This window comes from Sphaerodactylus townsendi, linkage group LG05, assembly GCF_021028975.2.
Source record: "Sphaerodactylus townsendi isolate TG3544 linkage group LG05, MPM_Stown_v2.3, whole genome shotgun sequence".
NCBI lineage: Eukaryota > Metazoa > Chordata > Lepidosauria > Squamata > Sphaerodactylidae > Sphaerodactylus > Sphaerodactylus townsendi.
This window is the reverse complement of record NC_059429.1, coordinates 120,601,408-120,619,541: the sequence shown is the minus strand read 5'-3', so window position 1 is coordinate 120,619,541 and position 18,134 is coordinate 120,601,408. Positions and strand designations below refer to the sequence as shown.

General features: G+C 45.5%; 1 protein-coding gene across 1 annotated transcript in view; it reads right to left on the bottom strand.

Annotated features, from left to right (window-relative positions):
* Window positions 1–5,592: 5,592 nt before the first annotated feature.
* RBM38 (RNA binding motif protein 38) overlaps window positions 5,593–18,134 on the bottom strand; it is a 50,255-nt gene continuing 37,713 nt past the window's right edge. Inside the window, exon 4 of the mRNA XM_048498292.1 lies at window positions 5,593–7,031. Within this exon, the coding sequence (XP_048354249.1) occupies window positions 6,728–7,031 (304 nt within the window). The 3' untranslated portion in view covers window positions 5,593–6,727. The remainder of the gene's footprint in view (window positions 7,032–18,134) is intronic.

Genomic DNA, 18,134 nt, shown 5'->3' with positions numbered 1-18,134 from the left:
AGAAGAAGAGGAGGAGGAGGAGGAGGAGGAGGAGGAGGAGTTTGGATTTATATCCCCCCTTTCTCTCCTGCAGGAGACTCAAAGGGGCTTACAATCTCCTTGCCCTTCCCCCCCTCACAACAAACACCCTGTGAGGTAGGAGGGGCTGAGAGAGCTCCGAGAAGCTGTGACTAGCCCAAGGTCACCCAGCTGGCGTGTGTGGGAGTGCACAGGCTAATCTGAATTCCCCAGATAAGCCTCCACAGCTCAGGCGGCAGAGCTGGGAATCAAACCCGGTTCCTCCAGATTAGATACACGAGCTCTTAACCTCCTACGCCACTTAACCTCCTACGCCACTAAGATTAGTAACTGTAAAAGTATCATTATTTGTTATAAGGAGAAGTTGCTGAAAACTTTGTGCTGCCTTCAGAACTGAAACTCAGCCTTATGAAAGGGGGTGAAAGGAGGGGGGGGGAAGCAATCCTACACATACCCAGGAAACTATGAAAAATGGCACAATCCCATCAGGAAATGAATGACATTTCCATCCCAACCCCCAGCCTGTCCAGCTGACAGAGAACCCACGTGAACTCGGCTTTGACCTGCGACAGAAACGTTGGCAGAAATCGGCATTCTGGACGGATTCAATTATGAAGAAAACTATGGTTGGACAGCAATTAAAAAGTGTGAACACACCAAGCGGCCTTTTACCAAAGCAGAACAGCCAGCTGTCTAGTTTAGTACTGTCTGGTCTAACGGGCAGCCGCTCTTCCAAATTCCATGCAGAAATATTTTCCCTGTCCTGCCTGAGACCCTTTGTTGAAAAATCTGTGGAATTAAACATAGAACCCTCTCTATGTAAACTATGCAAAAGATACCTCCCCAACATGAAGGTGGGTGGTATTCCTTTGCCCTGTCCAGCAGGAAAGAGATGATTGTGGGAACTTTACTGTTTTGGTTTCTTGTGGGAAACTGTTCATTTGTCCTTGCATTACCAAAACACCTGCGTGTGTTGGTTTTTTCCCAGCAAGTCAGTGTTGGTTTACAGCAATCCCAAATAGGGTTTTCAAGGCAAGGTAGGTTCAGAGGTGATTTGCCATTGCCTGCCTTTGTGTAGCCACCCTGTACTCCCTTGGTGGTTTCCCTTCCAAGTACTAACCATGGCCAACCCTGCTTAGCTTCCAAAACCTGACAGCATTGGGCTAGCCTGGACCATCTGGTCAAGGTGTACCTGAGTGGGGGGTGGAAAGTGGTCAAAGCACAGCTGACTTACACCAAACCCTCCCCCCCCCAGGTTTTCAAGGGAAGAAACTTAGGTGGTTTGCCATTAACTAGCTCTATGTAGCCATGGGGGTCTCTCATTCAAATATTTAGTATTTTTTTGTATTGGTATTACATATTTTAATGTTTTAAAGTTTATTGTTGTATTCATGGGAAATTGTTGTGACCTGCCCTGAATCCTGCGGGGATAGGATTGGATTAAAAAAACCAATCAGTCAATTAATAAACCTGGTTTCCCATGCAAATACTAACCAGGACTGACCCTGTGTAGCTTCTGAGATCTGACGAGGCAGGGGTGGCCTGGTCCATGGCTGAGTTACATCTCCAAGTACTAAATAATTGCAAACATATAACAACTCAACTAACCAGGGATGGGCACAGCTTGCTTAGCCCAATCATGATGCACAAACAAACCCCTTTACTGTAGACAATTGGCCTATGTATAGGCCCATGAAAGAATTGCTATCATTCCTGCATTGACCCAATGGATTAATTTTTCTTTGGATCTCTGTCAACTGTGCATTAACATTGAAAGAGGTATTAAATACGTGGCTATTTGTTCCACAGTAAGCATATTAGTTCTTGAGGTGCTGCAAGCGACTTTTTTTTTGATTTTGCTATCACAGATTAACACAGCTACCTCCTGTGAAATTCCTCCATGGCAGGTTGCTTACGGTCCATGCAATTAACTGGTTTATTGCAGAAGACTATAGTGGTGGGAAAGGGGACGCCTTGACTGGGGAAGAGAGGATGATTGCTTAAGGATGCCAGTTATAGAAAGTACCATGGTGGGAAGAACGTGAAGTTTGCCATGTTAGGGCATAGTCGTTCCAGTCCCCATATCGCTGTTGAAAGGAGGCGACAGAGCGTTGCTTTTCCACGGCTTCTGAACGTCAGAACACCTCTCCCTTGCCAAGAAGCGCCAAAGACGGTTGCTCCTTCCCAGAATTCCCCCTCAGTGCCTGATAAGCGTTCCCATTCCACGGCCTCGTTCCCTTCATTCCAATGCAATCTCACCGTTTGTCGTGAATGATCTCTTGACAATTCCATCCATCACAGAGGCAAGGCATACAGAGAAAGGTCCCCTGTTGCTCACTGTTTTTTTTCTTCTAATAAGCAGGGTTTCAGTCAATTTTGCCCCCTCTTCACTAATCCACTCGTGCTGGTATTTATTTACTGTGGAAGGATTTGTTTTTCTAAAAGGCTATTAGTGCTTGCCATCCTGGGAGAAATCGTGGACTGTGCATTTCAATCAGAGTCAGAACACAGAGAGCAATAACAAATATTAGACCCCACCCTGTTTGTAATCGGGCTTCTCTGAGGGCAAGTAATTGTACTGTGACTGGGGAATGCCCTGCGTAACTGGCTGATCCAATGGCACCCATTACAGAAATGCGGTTTACTTACCCTCAAAGGAAGGAAAATTGCTTAATGTGGAACTATAAACTGCTACCTGCGGTGCTTTGAGCAAGCAGTACTTTTGTCTTGTCTGTGCCACACAACAACCGTGTGAGGTGGGCCACAATTCTCTCCAGTTTACAGGTTGGCAGTGCAGGAGTTAATATTCTGAGCTTCTCTGCTTCCAATCAGGAGGCATATGCCACCCCCACACAGAAAGCAAAGCTGCCACATTTCAGCACAGGCATTCCAATGGTAATTCAGAAAAATAACGTGCCTCAGCTGTCAAGATATTTGGAAAACAAGGTTTCAAAACAATAACTCAAGCAAGGAACTAAAACCTGGAGTGAGAAAACTGCTTGCAACGAATGTTGCACAATTTGCTTGAAGTAAATATTCTTGGCTGGATGCAGTCCCCCAACAAGGAAGTAGTGAAATGGGGCTGGATTTGCAGATAGTTTGACCAGGGGTCTGCAACCTGCGGCTCTCCAGATATTCATGGATTACAAATCCCATCACCCCCTGCCAGCATGGCTAATTGGCCATGGTGGCAGGAGTGGATGGGAATTGTAGTCCATGAACATCTGGAGAGCCACAGGTGGCAGGGGCTGATGGAATTTGTAGTCCATGAACATCTGGAGAGCCGCAGGTTGCAGACCCCTGGTTGAGACAGTTCAAGCCCTTCTCCTGTCAGTTAAGGAAATGGGCCCTACAAATCTCCATCTCTTCAGTAATGGGTAGTGGGGTGGGGAGGGGGGAGGAAGATATGATATACTGTACTAACCTTCCACATGGGACAGCCAATCCAGCAAGGTGGGGAAAAGGCAGAGTATAAATGAAATAAATAAATATGCTATTCAGTTTTCTCAACTGCACATTATTAGAAAGGTGCGGTGGAAACCATGGCTCCGTGGAATCCACATACTTCTGCCATCTTCATTTGGAAATATGAGCCTCGTACGGACTGCTCTGCATCCTATCCTCTGGATGAACAGCAATTTTCATTGACAACAACTCTGTGAGGTAGGCCAGAGTTATCCCCCATTTCACAGATTGGGAAGAGGGCAGATATTTAGTATGATAAGGGCTTGCTGGATTGCTGCATCATGCTTGGAACCAGTTCCAAGAATCCTGTCGCTCCTCAGGTTGCCATTGTTAGCACCTAACATGAAATACAAACATATTCTGAGTCAAGCACACTTCCATAGGTCTCTTCAACACAAGCCCTGTTTCCGGCCTGATGGAACAAATCGCCAGTTGAGATCAGAGCCCTGTTTTGCAGGGTTTGTGAAACCTGGTTGTTCCACCAGGCCTTTTCCACCTAGCCAGCCGGATCAAACTGTACCAGCATCTCCTCTGGGCCTCCGGAGCGGGGAAGGTGAGGGAACGAACTGAGATGGACTTATCTAGGTCGCCATCTATCTTTTAATCTTATTTGTATTGTAATTTTGGTAGGTGTGTATTTTTTAATTTGTTATTTAAGGTTTGTTATTTGAGGTTTTGTTTGTTATTTAAGGTTTGTTATTTGTTATTTAAGGTTTTAATGTGTTTCAATTCTGTTGTAATCCGCCCTGAGTCCCTTGGGGAAAGGGCAGGATAAAAGTATAAATAAATGAAATAAAATATATTTGAAGGATTTACTGTGAGCGGGCATCTACAGATAACAGCGGCTCTACATACCTTGCTGCTTTTTGCATGCTTACTGAGAAAGCAGCAGAATAGTGACACCAGGTCACTAGGATTGCCAGCTCTGGTTTGGGGAACACCTAGAGATTTTGGGGGTGGAGCCTGAGGAGGCTGTGGTTTGGGGAGGAGCTTCAGGGGGTATGATGCCATTGGGTCCTCCTTCCAACGGAGCCATTTGCTCCGAATTAACTGATCTCTGTCACCTGGAAATCAGTTGTAATAGCAGGAGATCTCTAGCTACCATCCAAAGGCTGGCAATGCTAAAGGTCACTCAAAGGCTTTCCCCACTACAGAAGGGAGCTAAGGTCGACTGGGTTCCCTTCAGTGGAGGGCGATTCCAGGCTGTCCCCACAGCAACTGAGTTGGCCCCCTGGAACCGAGCTAAGTGGGCAGGATCATCTTGGTGCCTGTTTCGCTCCTCAATCGTGATTGGCGCTTGTGTTACGGCGGGAAACGGGAGCGTTCTTCCTCCCCCCCCCCAGTTTTTACAGTTTACAGTTACATGCCCGCCATGACTCTTCTGTTCTGCGCATGCCACAAAAGCGGCTCGTGATTGGTTGAACCGATGAGGTGTCGTTTCGATGCTTCCCCACTTCGAAGCGGTATCGACCTTGTTCTGGCAGAAAAGTGTAGTTCATAACTGCGACAAGGATGTTGCAGTTCTGAGGGGGGGGGACTGAGACAAAACAATGTTGAGCTCGGTGGCAGTGGGGATTCACTGAGGCGAACCTAGGTAGAAACCAGTTCAACTCTGTCAGTGGGGAAAGCCCCTAAGTGGCAAAGATTCCATTTTAGCAAAGAGACAGCTCTTCCTGTCACATGGCTATTACTTCCTGTCACAGGCTCGCTATTCAGTGATTCCCATGGTCCACTTCAGAAATTCCTCCAATGTCCTCCTTAATATATCCCTTTCTACCATGTAAGTGAAAGGCTGTCCTGAGCGGCTGCTATTCATTCTTAAGGGAGGAAAGAAACAGGGCACAGTGTTACAATGAGCACCAAATTGGGTTTCCACCCTTTGTAGTGGGCAAACTGTCCTCACTGGCCAGGACTTCAAACGAGGTCCCTCTTCTCAGAATCCTTCTAATGCACAAGATATCCTTCTGCACGCGCATACATACATACCCGCTCTCAAGCAAAGCCTTTTCCTCCCAGTTAACTACAGTTACATTAAATTTTACTGGGGCAAATGCGCCATCGGGCATACAACGCAGCACTGGCTGCAAAGGCATATAACACAGCATCAAGTTGTTTTAAAAATCAAAATAGTTTATTGCTCTTTTTTTGTAAAAATGTACTTAACTTACAGTCTTTTTCTCTCTCTCGCTTAATCAGCTGTTGTACCATTAAGCATCAGTGTCACCTTTTAAATTCTTTTGTTCAAGTGTGTAACACTTCTTAAAAACTATTTCTGGCTTTCCCCCAAGCACTGGGGGCTTATGACCCACACCTGCTTCACTTTTATATAAATACTGTACGATTTCTCTAGACTTTGCAGCATTATAACAAAAGATCTATCAAAGTAGACAATGTGTTCAGTATTCCTCTTTTGTCCGCCTTTTTTTTTTGCATTTAAAAATATACCTAAACTTTGAGATAACAGAGTAATAATTACAATAAGAAAAAATTACAGTGCGTTGACTAAGGAATATTTCGCCGTCCTTAAAGCCAATATTCCCTTTTTGCATGTTGAAAGTGATTTAGCACTTACTTAGGAATTCCCCCCTACCTACCTACAATAATTTAGTTGAGAAATTAAACAAGGCAGACGTTCCATCTGCAATTCACAGCTCGTGCGAATAAAAAGATCACAATAAATATTAAAATAGTTTCTTTTTTTTTCTGTAAGGCATCTCTGAGTATTACAAAGTTTTTTAATACAACAACACAAAGTTTGCAATCCCCCCCCCTCCCCTCCCCATTTCTGTGTTCTCCGAGTACCTTGTGTGTTGAGGGTAAGGAACTAGACAACAGAATTTGATAGGTTAAAGGATACACAGAGAAGTTTTTAAATGGGAGTGAGAAAAATAGGTATTGGAAGGAGGCTGCCATTAAATGTGCAAAAACCTGTAGTTTTCATGTTGTAAAGTCTTTTTCAGTCTATCTTTGCAACATTATTTGTCTTGATAAAAGGAAGTCCATTGCTGTACGGTTCAGTCTTTCTGCAAGGATTACAAAACTTGTCTGTAACACTATAAATAGCTTAGGTATCGATATGCATTCCTAATAAGGTTGGTTTTTAAAAGCTTTTAATTTTTTTTTTTGCTTTTGTTATTCCACAGGTATTTTTTTTCCTTTTCCTTGTTTACATCTTCCCACTCCATCACAGACGGAAAGAAAAGAACAGTCTCCCCAGCAAAGAAGATAAGCCCAGAGCACTCTTCTACTGCATACGATCTGGCTGCAGTTGGGTTGGCTGGTACTGCATGAAAGCGGTTGGGGCGGCTACCGTTGGGTTGGCAGCTGTGAGCGGTTGTTGAACTGTGCCCGTGTAGCCATACCCCATGTAGCCAGCAGCGGGAGAGGCAGCATATGGGTACTGGTCATAGGCAGCTGCGGTGAACTGTGAATAGGCCTGGCTTGCAGTTGTGTAGTCTATGTATGGAGATGTGATCGACTGGACAGGTGTCGGGATGACCACGCTGGGCTGGACAAGCGCTTGAGGGTAGATAAAATGATGCGTGAGCCTGCAGGATTAAAAAAAAGAAGATTCTTTCAGATTGTTTTCCAATTTCTTTGGTAGCTTTTGCCACATTTGTGCACTAAGATCTAGAGTTGTTCTACATGAAAGCAAAAATTAAATACTGGAGGTTTTAAAACCAACTATGGCAATTGTGGAGTGCTTAGCTACAAATTCTTAAGCATATAAGGATTTGCCTAGTTCCGTATTCTATTACCAGCCCTACCAAAGTAAATGCTTTCTGAATATTCAAATCGACATAAGCCATGCTGCCTATATACATTACTTGAGATCTTGTGAGTGCCACTTCCTCAGAGCCGTAGCGAGGGGAAACTGATCCCAGGGCATGTGTGTGCCCTGCGACCATCACATACCCGCCCACCCCCACCCCGATGCACGCCCAGTGCAAGACACACACCCCCACACCCTCTGAGCACTATGCCACTGCACTTCCTAACAAAAGATTCACAACAACCAGTGTTTGGGCTGCACGCAGGGGTCTGCAACCTGCGGCTCTCCAGATGTTCATGGACTACAAATCCCATCAGCCCCACTACCCATTACAGAAGAGTTGGAGGTTTGTAGGGCCCATTTCCTTAACTGGCAGGAAAAGGGCTTGAACCAGGGGTCTCAACCAGGGGCTCTCCAGATGTTCATGGACTACAATTCCCATCAGCCCATGCCACCATGGACAATTGGCCATGCTGGCAGGGGCTGATGGGAATTGTAGTCCATGAACATCTGGAGAGCCGCATGTTGCAGAAGCTGCAGGAACTTATACTGTATCCAACATGACTACAGGAAAAACAAGTTAATTGTCGTGGTCCGTACTCTGCCAACAAACAGACTCAGATAGAGCTGAAATAAATTTATTGACTGGAGTTCAAACAGGTTACACTTCAGGAATTCACTGCCGAGACTAAAGCTTTCATGTCAAGCTATCCCAATAAGGCCTGCTCCCCCCCCCCTTACTATGCCCCATAACTGGGCAATAGCACCCCCACTGCTCTCCCACACCCTTTCACAAGCTGGCTCCTGCTCTCAAGGCTGTGCTTAGATAAGAGACCAGGTGCACTCAGCCTGGGAAAGGTGTTCCATTCAGTCCACACATTCCTACATAGCGAAGCTCTAACATCAGTTCTAACACAAGCTACGAGCAAGAACAGTCAAGACGGCACAACCTCTAGTCCAGTGGTGGCGAACCTTTGGTACTCCAGATGTTATGGACTACAATTCCCATCAGTCCCTGCCAGCATGGCCAATTGGCATTAATGCAGCTCCACAAAAAGGTCTTCTAACAGTTTATTTAAGCCTGGAAGATGGTCCTGTTCCTTGACCTGACTGACCTGGCCATGTGGATCGATGGTATCATTACTTTGAGGCTAGATTACGGTAATGTATTCTACATGTGTCTGCCCTTAAAGACACCTTGGAAGTTCCAGTTAGTGCAGAATGCCACAGTCTGGCTGCTATTGGCCACCAGGTGGGATATCTATAACATACTGATCAGTTACCAAATTCAATTAAAGTTTCTGGTTATCACCAACATAAGAACATAAGAACGTAAGAACAAGCCAGCTGGATCACACCAGAGTCCGTCTAGTCCAGCTCTCTGCTACTCACAGTGGCCCACCAGGTGCCTTTGGAAGCTCACGTGCAGGAGGTGAAAGCAAGACCTTCTGCAGCTGTTGCTCCCGAGCACCTGGACTGTTAAGGCATTTGCAATCTCAGATCAAAGAGGATCAAGATTGGTAGCCATAAATTGATTTCTCCTCCATAAATCTGTCCAAGCCCCTTTTAAAGCTATCCAGGTTAGTGGCCATCACCACCTCCTGTGGCAGCATATTCCAAACACCAATCACACGTTGCGTGAACAAGTGTTTCCTTTTATTAGTCCTAATTCTTCCCCCCAGCATTTTCAACAAAGCCCACTATGGCCTTGGACCGACATACTTGTAAGACAATGTCTTCCACTATACCTTGGTGCAACACCTTTGCTTCACTAAGATGGATAAAAATGGCAGCTGCCTGTTAAGTGTGCCTTCTCAGTGGTATTTCCCACCTTGTGATATGGCCTGCCTGAAGAGGTCAGGGAGGCTTCTACGCTTGTAGCATTCTGCAGAATGTGCTAAACCATCATGTTCAAGAAGGCATTTCTGAAAAGAAATTAGAACTATACCAGAATGAACAGCCCAAGAGGATGCCTAAATAATGTAATAGTCTGCAGCAATAATTACTGTAGGTATCACCTGCTTTTACTGCATTGTCTTTTATCTTTTAAATTCGCTTTCTGAATTATAGTTTATCAGCCTTAGTTTGTTTTTGCGCTGTTCCCTAATTCTGATATCTTTGACATTGTCCATTAGCTGTTTATCTCCTGTAATTCACCTAGAGTCTCAGTGAGAAAGGTGCACTAATAATGAAGTAAATAAATTCTGATGTAGTTTGGCTATTCAATTACAAAAATGTATAAGGGTGCTGACTCCTGCTCTCTTATGTCAGCCAAAGGTCAGTTCTGGAAAGTAATAAACCCAGGGATGTCTGAAGAAGTCACAAGTATGCTTCTTTCTTTGCAGATAGTCAGGAAGGGCTCAGGGTCTATGCAGCCCATTCCTAGCTAATTTATCCCACGCAATAACTTTCCTTCTAGAAAGGATGCCAGAGTAACCCAATTGCGGCAGTAGACAAACACCTCAGGACAATATTTCTGGGTGAGACACCAATTCAGGCCAGATCGCTTTATCATGGCCTCATCCACTAGGTATAAATCATGGAACTAGCTGCTGAAGATTGATGCATAAGTCTTAAATTTCTTTCCACAGCTTGAATGTAACACATAACATGTTGAAAGACTGGTAACATTTGCCCTTTTCAATCTTTAGATTTACCTTTATGTATGGAAAAAATACATTACATTCAATCTTCCCCATATATGTGAACCATTTTTTTCCTGAAAGGGACGTTCTATGTATTTTCTGCTTCAACACACACATATCCAAACCCTAAGAGTTCTGGTATGCATGCATCTTTGCTGAAAATACAAATTGTCATATTATCAGAAAGGACCAATCACATGCATCAGGAGGATTGTGGTAAAACAGAGGCTCATTCCGCACATGCAGAATAATGCACTTTCAAACTGCTTTCAGTGCTCTTTGAAGCTGTGCGGAATAGCAAAATCCACTTACAAACAGTTGTGAAAGTGGTTTGAAAATGCATTATTTTGCGTGTGCGGAAGGGGCCAGAGTTTCTACTGTTTCATGCTATTTTCAGCTTCCTCTGTCAAGCAAATGTAACATATAGACTGGGTTTGCCAGGTCGCGCCCCCATTTGCCCCCAAGGGCTGCTACCTGCAGTCTGGCAACCCTAACGCAAGCTATTCCTTTTATCATAACCAGTCCAGAAAACTGGTCCCTGAATAGTCAGCAGAAACTTTCTATCTTCTTTCAGCAGTAGACCTGACGGAATTCCAGGAAGTGAAACAATCTTCAGGTTCTTTGTGTCTCTGATTTTTCTTCGGCCATCAGAGCCTCTGCGGAGTGGAGTTTGGCAAACATGTGTGTGACAACGTCTAGCTGGGGTACCCTTTACAAAACAAGAGCTATTGTCAAAACGGAGCCTCCTGCCCACCTCTACACAACAGTTGAGGAATTTCATTAAAGCTCTCATCACAAAGCATCCTGCTACATACCGACCAGTTTTTTCAGGCTATCGTCAACAAGAAGCTGTTGGAAGTTTATTTAGCATTCCAACATGTTGCCATGTGTAAATCGGTATTGTCACAATACTGTGAGCTCAGATGTCTCCCCACCCCCCACCCCTCGCTGCGTAACTACGGGCTGTTTGTTGTAAAACAAAAAACATTTCTTCTGTTTACTCTTCCTTCTCTTCTCCCACTCTCTATTCATATTTCCCCGAAGTTACCATGTGAACACCCTCCACAATTCTCTAACAGGCTGAAACTTGCTCTGGCTTCAACTGATGATGAATCTATCTGGAACCCTGGACAAAAAGGTGTTTTAAGCTGGGGGACAAACAAGGAGGAAGGAACACACCTTTCCTTTTTTTCTAGATTTGTTAAGGTGCTTCATTTATTCAGAAGTCTTTGGTCCTGAGACACAACATACCTATTATGTGTATTTGTGCCTGTGTTTTAATGACTAAGGCAGGCATAGCAGAGTCAGATTTTCAACCCACATCTTACTTAGTCCTAGCTCAGAGCCACTCTGCACTGGCTCTTCCTTAAATGATTAATTCAATTAAATCAACCAATTAAAACCTTTGGGATCATAGAAGTACTGTCAACTAAGCTGATAGCACAGTTTTATCTGAATAACATTTTCTGCAAGTATTTACAAAGACTGCAAGCGACTGGAACCATCTTAAGAGAAAGCATTCCTGCATCTATTAAACATAGCACAGAGTCCTTCTTTTAAGATGGCGCCTTTGGCAATGTGCAGGTGCCTTATAAAAATAAAACTACCTCTCTTAGTCATGAAGCTTCAATCAATTAAAAACTCACATATCTAAATCAATTAAGACTGCTGCAGTCGGGTGACACTTAAATGCATTCCTTCTCCAGGGTATTCGGTTTTCTCCTGCTTATATTTTTATACATATTCTCTGTGATTATATGTTGCACAAAGTTAGGGAAAAACAGAAATCACTAATTGGAATCTAAATCTCTTTACCCAGCATGGTGTAGTGGTTACGAGCAGGTGGATTCTAATGTGGAGAACTGGGATTGATTCCCCACTCCTCCACATATAGCAGCTGTGCTGGCTGGGCAGGGCTGGTGTGTTGTCACAGCAACACGCAATATTCAGGAGGCTCAGGGCTGGGCTGCTGGCAGTTCAACAAGGAATAAAGTCAAAGGTTACCAAGCCCAAGGGAGAGTCCCAAGAGAAGTCAATCAGGCCATACATACAGTAACCAGGAGAATCCAGGAATCAAGGTCAGAAGCTGGTCCATAGTTACCGGTAGTCAGATATGGAGACAGCAGTGGTATGTGGACAAGGTCAGGTAGTCTGGAGCAGCAATGGCATAGGAAGTTAAGAGCTTGTGTATCTAATCTAGAGGAACCGGGTTTGATTCCCAGCTCTGCCGCCCGAGCTGTGGGGGCTTATCTGGGGAATTCAGATTAGCCTGTGCACTCCCACACACGCCATCTGGGTGACTTTGGGCAAGTCACAGCTTCTCGGAGCACTCTCAGCCCCACCTACCTCACAGGGTGTTTGTTGTAAGGGGGGGGGGGAGGGCAAGGAGATTGTAAGCCCCTTTGAGTCTCCTGCAGGAGAGAAAGGGGGGACATAAATCCAAACTCTTCTTTTTCTTCTAGAATGCAACCACAACTGCAGTTCCTGTCAAAGGCCTTTTATTCCCCAGAGCTACGTGACTGGGACTGCTCCCGCAAAGACTCAGGGTAATGCCAAGCCTGCAGTCTTGCTGAGCGGCGCCTCTCCTTTAAGGCCACTCTCAATCTCTGTCTGCAGTGCTGACTTACACCTGGAGACCCAGAGTTGCTAGAACAGAGGTCTGCAACCTGCGGCTCTCCAGATGTTCATGGACTACAAATCCCATCAGCCCCTGCCAGCATCCCATGCTGGCAGGGGCTGATGGGATTTGTAGTCCATGAACATCTGGAGAGCCACAGGTTTGCAGACCCCTGTGCTAGAATCTCCCGTGGCCCTGCTAATTAGCTCTGAGCCTGTGCTAGAATCTCCCCTGGCCCTGCTAATCAGGCTGTGCTGATCCACCTGGCATCTCTCTGCGAGGCTCAGTTAACTCAGATGAGCTGTCAGCTACAGCAGCAGGGGCCATAACAGCAGCGGACTCTTATCTGATGAACTGCATTTGTTTCTCACTCCTGCACATGAAGCCTGCTGGGGTGATCTTGGTCCAGTCACAGTTCCCTCAGAACTCTTTCAGCCCCACCTACCTCATAAGCTGTCTGTTGTGGGGAGAGGAAGGGAAGGAGTCTGCAAGTCGCCTTGAGTCTCCTTACAGAAGAGAAAGGCAGGGTATAAACCCAAACTCCTCTTCTTCCACCCCATGTGCTGAGATGGACTATAGCTATAGAGAAGCCATCTCTGAAAGACATTTTAATAAGCTACAATGCACAGGCACCCATCTCTTCTGTTGCTAGCTATTGTACAGTATTTCCCCACATTCTCCAAACATGGCAATTATGTCTGACATAGAAATAAGCTATTAAGCTATTCTGAAATGTGGGTTTGTATTGGGGGAGGCAAACTGTATTTTTGGGGGGAATTTTGGCGACAGCCAGAATTTAGAAGTGAACTGAACCAGTCACAACTTCTTTCATATGACATAAGAAGCCCTTTCGGGGCATGCTAAACTGTGAAGGTTGCAATTTCTTTCCAACAACAGTCTTCAATTCCACTTAAGTGGTCCAATTAGTGTGGGGGGGGGGGGCACGTATTGCTGAGCAATATGGGGTCTGGTTTCCAAAAAAGAACTTCAGAACTCCTCCTTTGTGTGTGGCAGTTGCCACAAAGTCCTTAAAAGCAGGCCAATGTTAATTCCTCACTTAGGCCTGATGCAAAATATTGACCATGGGGCTTGGCGCATCTCATTTTATGGTTTAAACCAGACTGCGCCCTATCCAAAGCAGCATGTGTCACAGGGAGCAGATTTTACGGTTGCCAGCTCTCAAACTGGTCCTTCTAGCTGTCATTTTAATATCAGTCTGATCTGCAGCGACCCCCAACTGTTGTCATTTTGCCCTATGCCATGAAAAGCTTCAACTGCCCATTTCTTCATATTGTAAACCTCTAATACATAGGTGTCAAACTCATGGCCCTCCAGATGTTACGGACTACAGTTCCCACCATCCCCTGCCAGCATGATGGTGGCAGGGGATGATGGGAACTGTAGTCCATAACATCTGGAGGGCCGCAAGTTTGACACCTGTGCTCTAATAGAAGAACAGGTAAACTTTTGCCACACTTCATTTCTTCAAGCGGTTAGTGGCCCTGCTGAAACACACAGAATCACTTACACAGCACCAAGCTCCACGCGTGTTTTTTGACTTAACAGTGTCCTATATAAACGTAGGATTTATATATCAAGGTAACTGTGATTATTGTTGGCAGCAGTGTAAGCTGCAACTGTGATTTAGGGGCCAGGGAAAAGTTTGTCTATGAGAAAGGAGGAGGAGGGAATGTCTAGTTTTGAAGCCTGTTCCTTTACCAAGGTTAATGGATCGATGGTGTTAAACTTGTGCCATCCCATTGCCCGCTGCAAATTTACTCCGTGTATGCCGAACCTAACTTCAACTACGCTGTCCCTACCTTTTAGCTATTCAGATGGGGAAAAAATACCCTGGTTATAAATCATGTTTTCAAATGCAAATGAATATTGCAGTACAATCTTTCTATAAGTTGTTCCAGCAGGCCTTTGCAGAGACCAGCCACTGAGGAAGTGCCCCCTCCTATTCTCCTTACATCAGGGGTCCCTCAACATCAATGGGACCCACCGTTCCTCCCCCTTGGGAGGGTTTTAAATTATGGGTTTTTGCTGGACACCGTTTTATTGTATTAATTGCTGTTTTAATGGATCTAATGTTTTTATAGCTATAGTTTGTGGAGCCTGTGCTATTTATTTGTAATTTACCGGTATTCACTTGTTTTTATTTGCTCCACCTGTTTTTTGGGGGGTTTTGGTTATATTTTGTGGGGGAATTCTTGTGTTGTACACCGCCTCAGGGAATAGGGCAGTATATAAATCTGAATAATAAAAATAAATAAATAAATAAGTACCTTTCTGTCGTCTAAATTTAAAGATCACAAAACACACACACACAATTTTTAAAATGTATTACTAACAGATTTGAAACTGGAAAGGGAAAAAGATCAGAACTTAATTTTAAAAACAGAACAAGGTAACGAACTCATTTATAATTATTGCCGCCCCCCCCCCCCCTTCATGCCAGGTAGGTTAAGTTTTGATTACTTTCAACAGAAGAAAGAACACACCAACTGCAGTGCGATGAAGTTATCTCCTGGCTGGATTCCCATGCTTAAAAACGTTTTGGTTTTGGTTGTTGTTTTTTTAAAAGTTTACTTTTCCTGGAGTTGATAAATTGTTTGACAAGCTGCACTTGTGTTTATTAAAATGGGGGATGAATTTATGTGACGGTCCCATTTTTGGACATTTGGACGAATTAAAAGATCCAGCAAGACAGAAATCTAGCTTTCCCTTAAAGATGAGGTTTTTTTTTGGGGGGGGGGGTTTCCTACCCCATCCTTTCTGTTTAAAATAAAGGGATCAAGACAAGGCGAAAGAATAACATCTTAATGCCAGAAAAGAACTTCATCTCAAAATGTGATTATAAAAACATCAATCAAGTGATCTAACTGTCATCACACGTCAAGTTCACCCTGTGAACGGGCAACTTATGAGCTGCCCCATGGCATTCCTGATTAATCGCTGGCCTAGACCACAAAAAAAAAACACTTGAAGAACACACCAAAGAACACAGTCAAACCTAAAATTAGAATTACTGACGCATGTTGTACAGTGCTTCGCCGTGGGTTTCGCTTGGCACCTTGGGTCCCAAGTCAGGGGAAACGGCTCCCAGTCAGGATCAAGGTGTTATCCTAGCTACATGGCATGATGCCAACATCAAAATTAATGAGACACAAAGCAGAGCAGGTCAGATTATATTCATATAAACCTATCACAGACTGATAGAGAGCGTAACGTGAAGCCAGGGGGACATAGCTAACACTTCCAGTGCTTAGACAGCCCAGGACACTTATTTTACAGCAGAGGCTGTCATCACGGTTTTATACCCATCCAGAGAGAACTTGGGCAGCGAGCCAGGAAATTGGACGCTCTCAGTGGTACAATTGGCGGAACCTACTGGAAAGGCCAGCTACACGGGCAATTGATGACACCATTGCCCTCCCCAGGACATGTAAGCCAGCAGTGAGAGGGCTGGGCAGGACACGCCCTGGGAGACTATCTTTTTACTTAATATTTGTCATCTTAGGGCTAGCCGGGTTAGCCGGTGGCAGAGGATTTCTGATCATCACCTGGACTATAACCCTAGATCACCAACTTGCAAACCTTCCATTGGACCAGTACGCATACACGCCGTTGGCTGCGGAGTGGGTATGTGAGGCCCCGAGACCACTACCGATTTGCAGGAGCAGAGAGCGTCCATTATAGTAGGGTTTACTATTACTACCACCATCCCACACTAGGGACGCCTCGGCGGCTATAGTAACACCCTAGAGACTCCCCTCTCATTTGTCAATTGGCACCCCCGATCCTGCAATCTCCTCCCCTCCAACTTTCTGTCTACTGTTGACGGATTAGATATGTATGAACTATATTGTTGGTAGGAATTGTAGGTAGCTATTAGAATTGAAATTGTATAGAATTGTGGGTAGTTTATCAGGAGATGAGATTTGTATTTATTTTTGGCTTAACCTGACCTGTCTCTTAGACCAAAGGTCAACCTTAGATTAGATTAGATTAAGGTTGATACAAGGGTAGGATTAAGCTTGAAATTAACTGTGTTAGATATTATTTCTGTAGGAGTGTTAGCCAAGGGCTTTTTTAGACAGAGGGAGGTTGGCAGAGTCATGGGGGGCACCACAACTTTGGGGCTGGGGATCCCTGCTTATTGATGGGGAACGGGGGTAGGTATATTCGCGGTAGGCTGGCTGGCCATTATGATAGGAACACCACGAGATATAATGCATATGCTGCAAGCCTGCCTTCTGACATCTCCACGACCTATCCGAAGCTTGATGGTAGAAACTGGGATCCAGGGGACACTCTCTGCTTAGGTCTTTGAGTGCTAATCAATGCCAAGGTCCATCAATAATATAAGACGCACGCGGTGCTCCGAGACTTTCGGAGCCCAACAGAGTGGACCCTGGCATGTCTTGGCGAGACCTGGGTGTACGCGAAAGGTGAGACCATTAAGCACTTAGGCTGAGGTCGCGCCCGGGTTTCGCGTGTACTTCACCAATGTCAGCGAACACTTACCTGGGGCGAGGCGGTGTAAAGCACTGTTCATCCGTGAATCTATTCCCCTTTGCAGGGCAGTCCGTCCCGGAGGAGTCACCGGCATAGATGTATTGGCCCTGGAGTGGATTAGCCCTGGAGAGGTTGGCCGTTCTCCCTAGTGTATCGATGCATACTGGCCGCGCGAAGCGGCCTGACCACAGCTGCTGGAGGGTGTGAATTGTTAATCCAGGACTGGAAGCGTTCGCGGTTCCCCAAGCTTATTGTTTTGGGGGACTTCCAGCGCCAATGTCGATCCGCCTCATGCTTACAACTGGCGACTCGCTTGGACCCTGAAAGTGTCATCCATGGCGATGCTAGGCCTCTCCCCTAATAAATTACTGGCCCCACCCATGTGAAGGCCTGGGCACAGCAGCTGGATTTGAATGTCTTGGATCGAGGGATAAATCTGGTGGTATCACTCTCTACTGAAAGAGTGCCGTAGTCCGACCACTGCACTATGTACTGAAGGTCCCGGGTGGACTTGCAGCATCAACCCCGCGTCTAGGCGGCGGGCCAATTTATGCCCGCCAGCGGAGACTTATGGATCCACTTAGTTTCCTGAATGCTCCTGCGGGACCCTGAACCCGCCGGCACGCATTTCGATGAGCAGGTGGAGGGACTGGAATTCCGGCTCTCCGATGCCATCGATGCTGTTGCTCCCCGGCGCCCTCGTAGCGTCCCCGATGCGGCAGCATCCGTGGTTACATACCAGAGGAGTTGCGTGTCGCATGAAGCTGAGAACAGGCGTCTAGAGCGAAGGTGTGGAAGAAACTTGCGTGGTGAAGCTAGCTTAGCGAACACCCTATAGGGCGGCTTATGAAAGCCTATGAGGTGGCGGGCGAAGGGAAGTGAAGAGGGCTTTCTTCTCTTCCTCCCTCGCATCCGCTAGCTCTGCGCCCAGCACAATTGTTCCGCGCATGAATTACGGTCATTGACCGCGCTCCTTATCGAGGAGAGGTCCTCGAATTCCTCAATTGAGTATTGGCTGCTGAGGGCATTTGCCATGAGCTTTTTTGCGAGGATAAGATTATCGCGTCGACTCCGCAGCCATCCGACCTTCATGCGT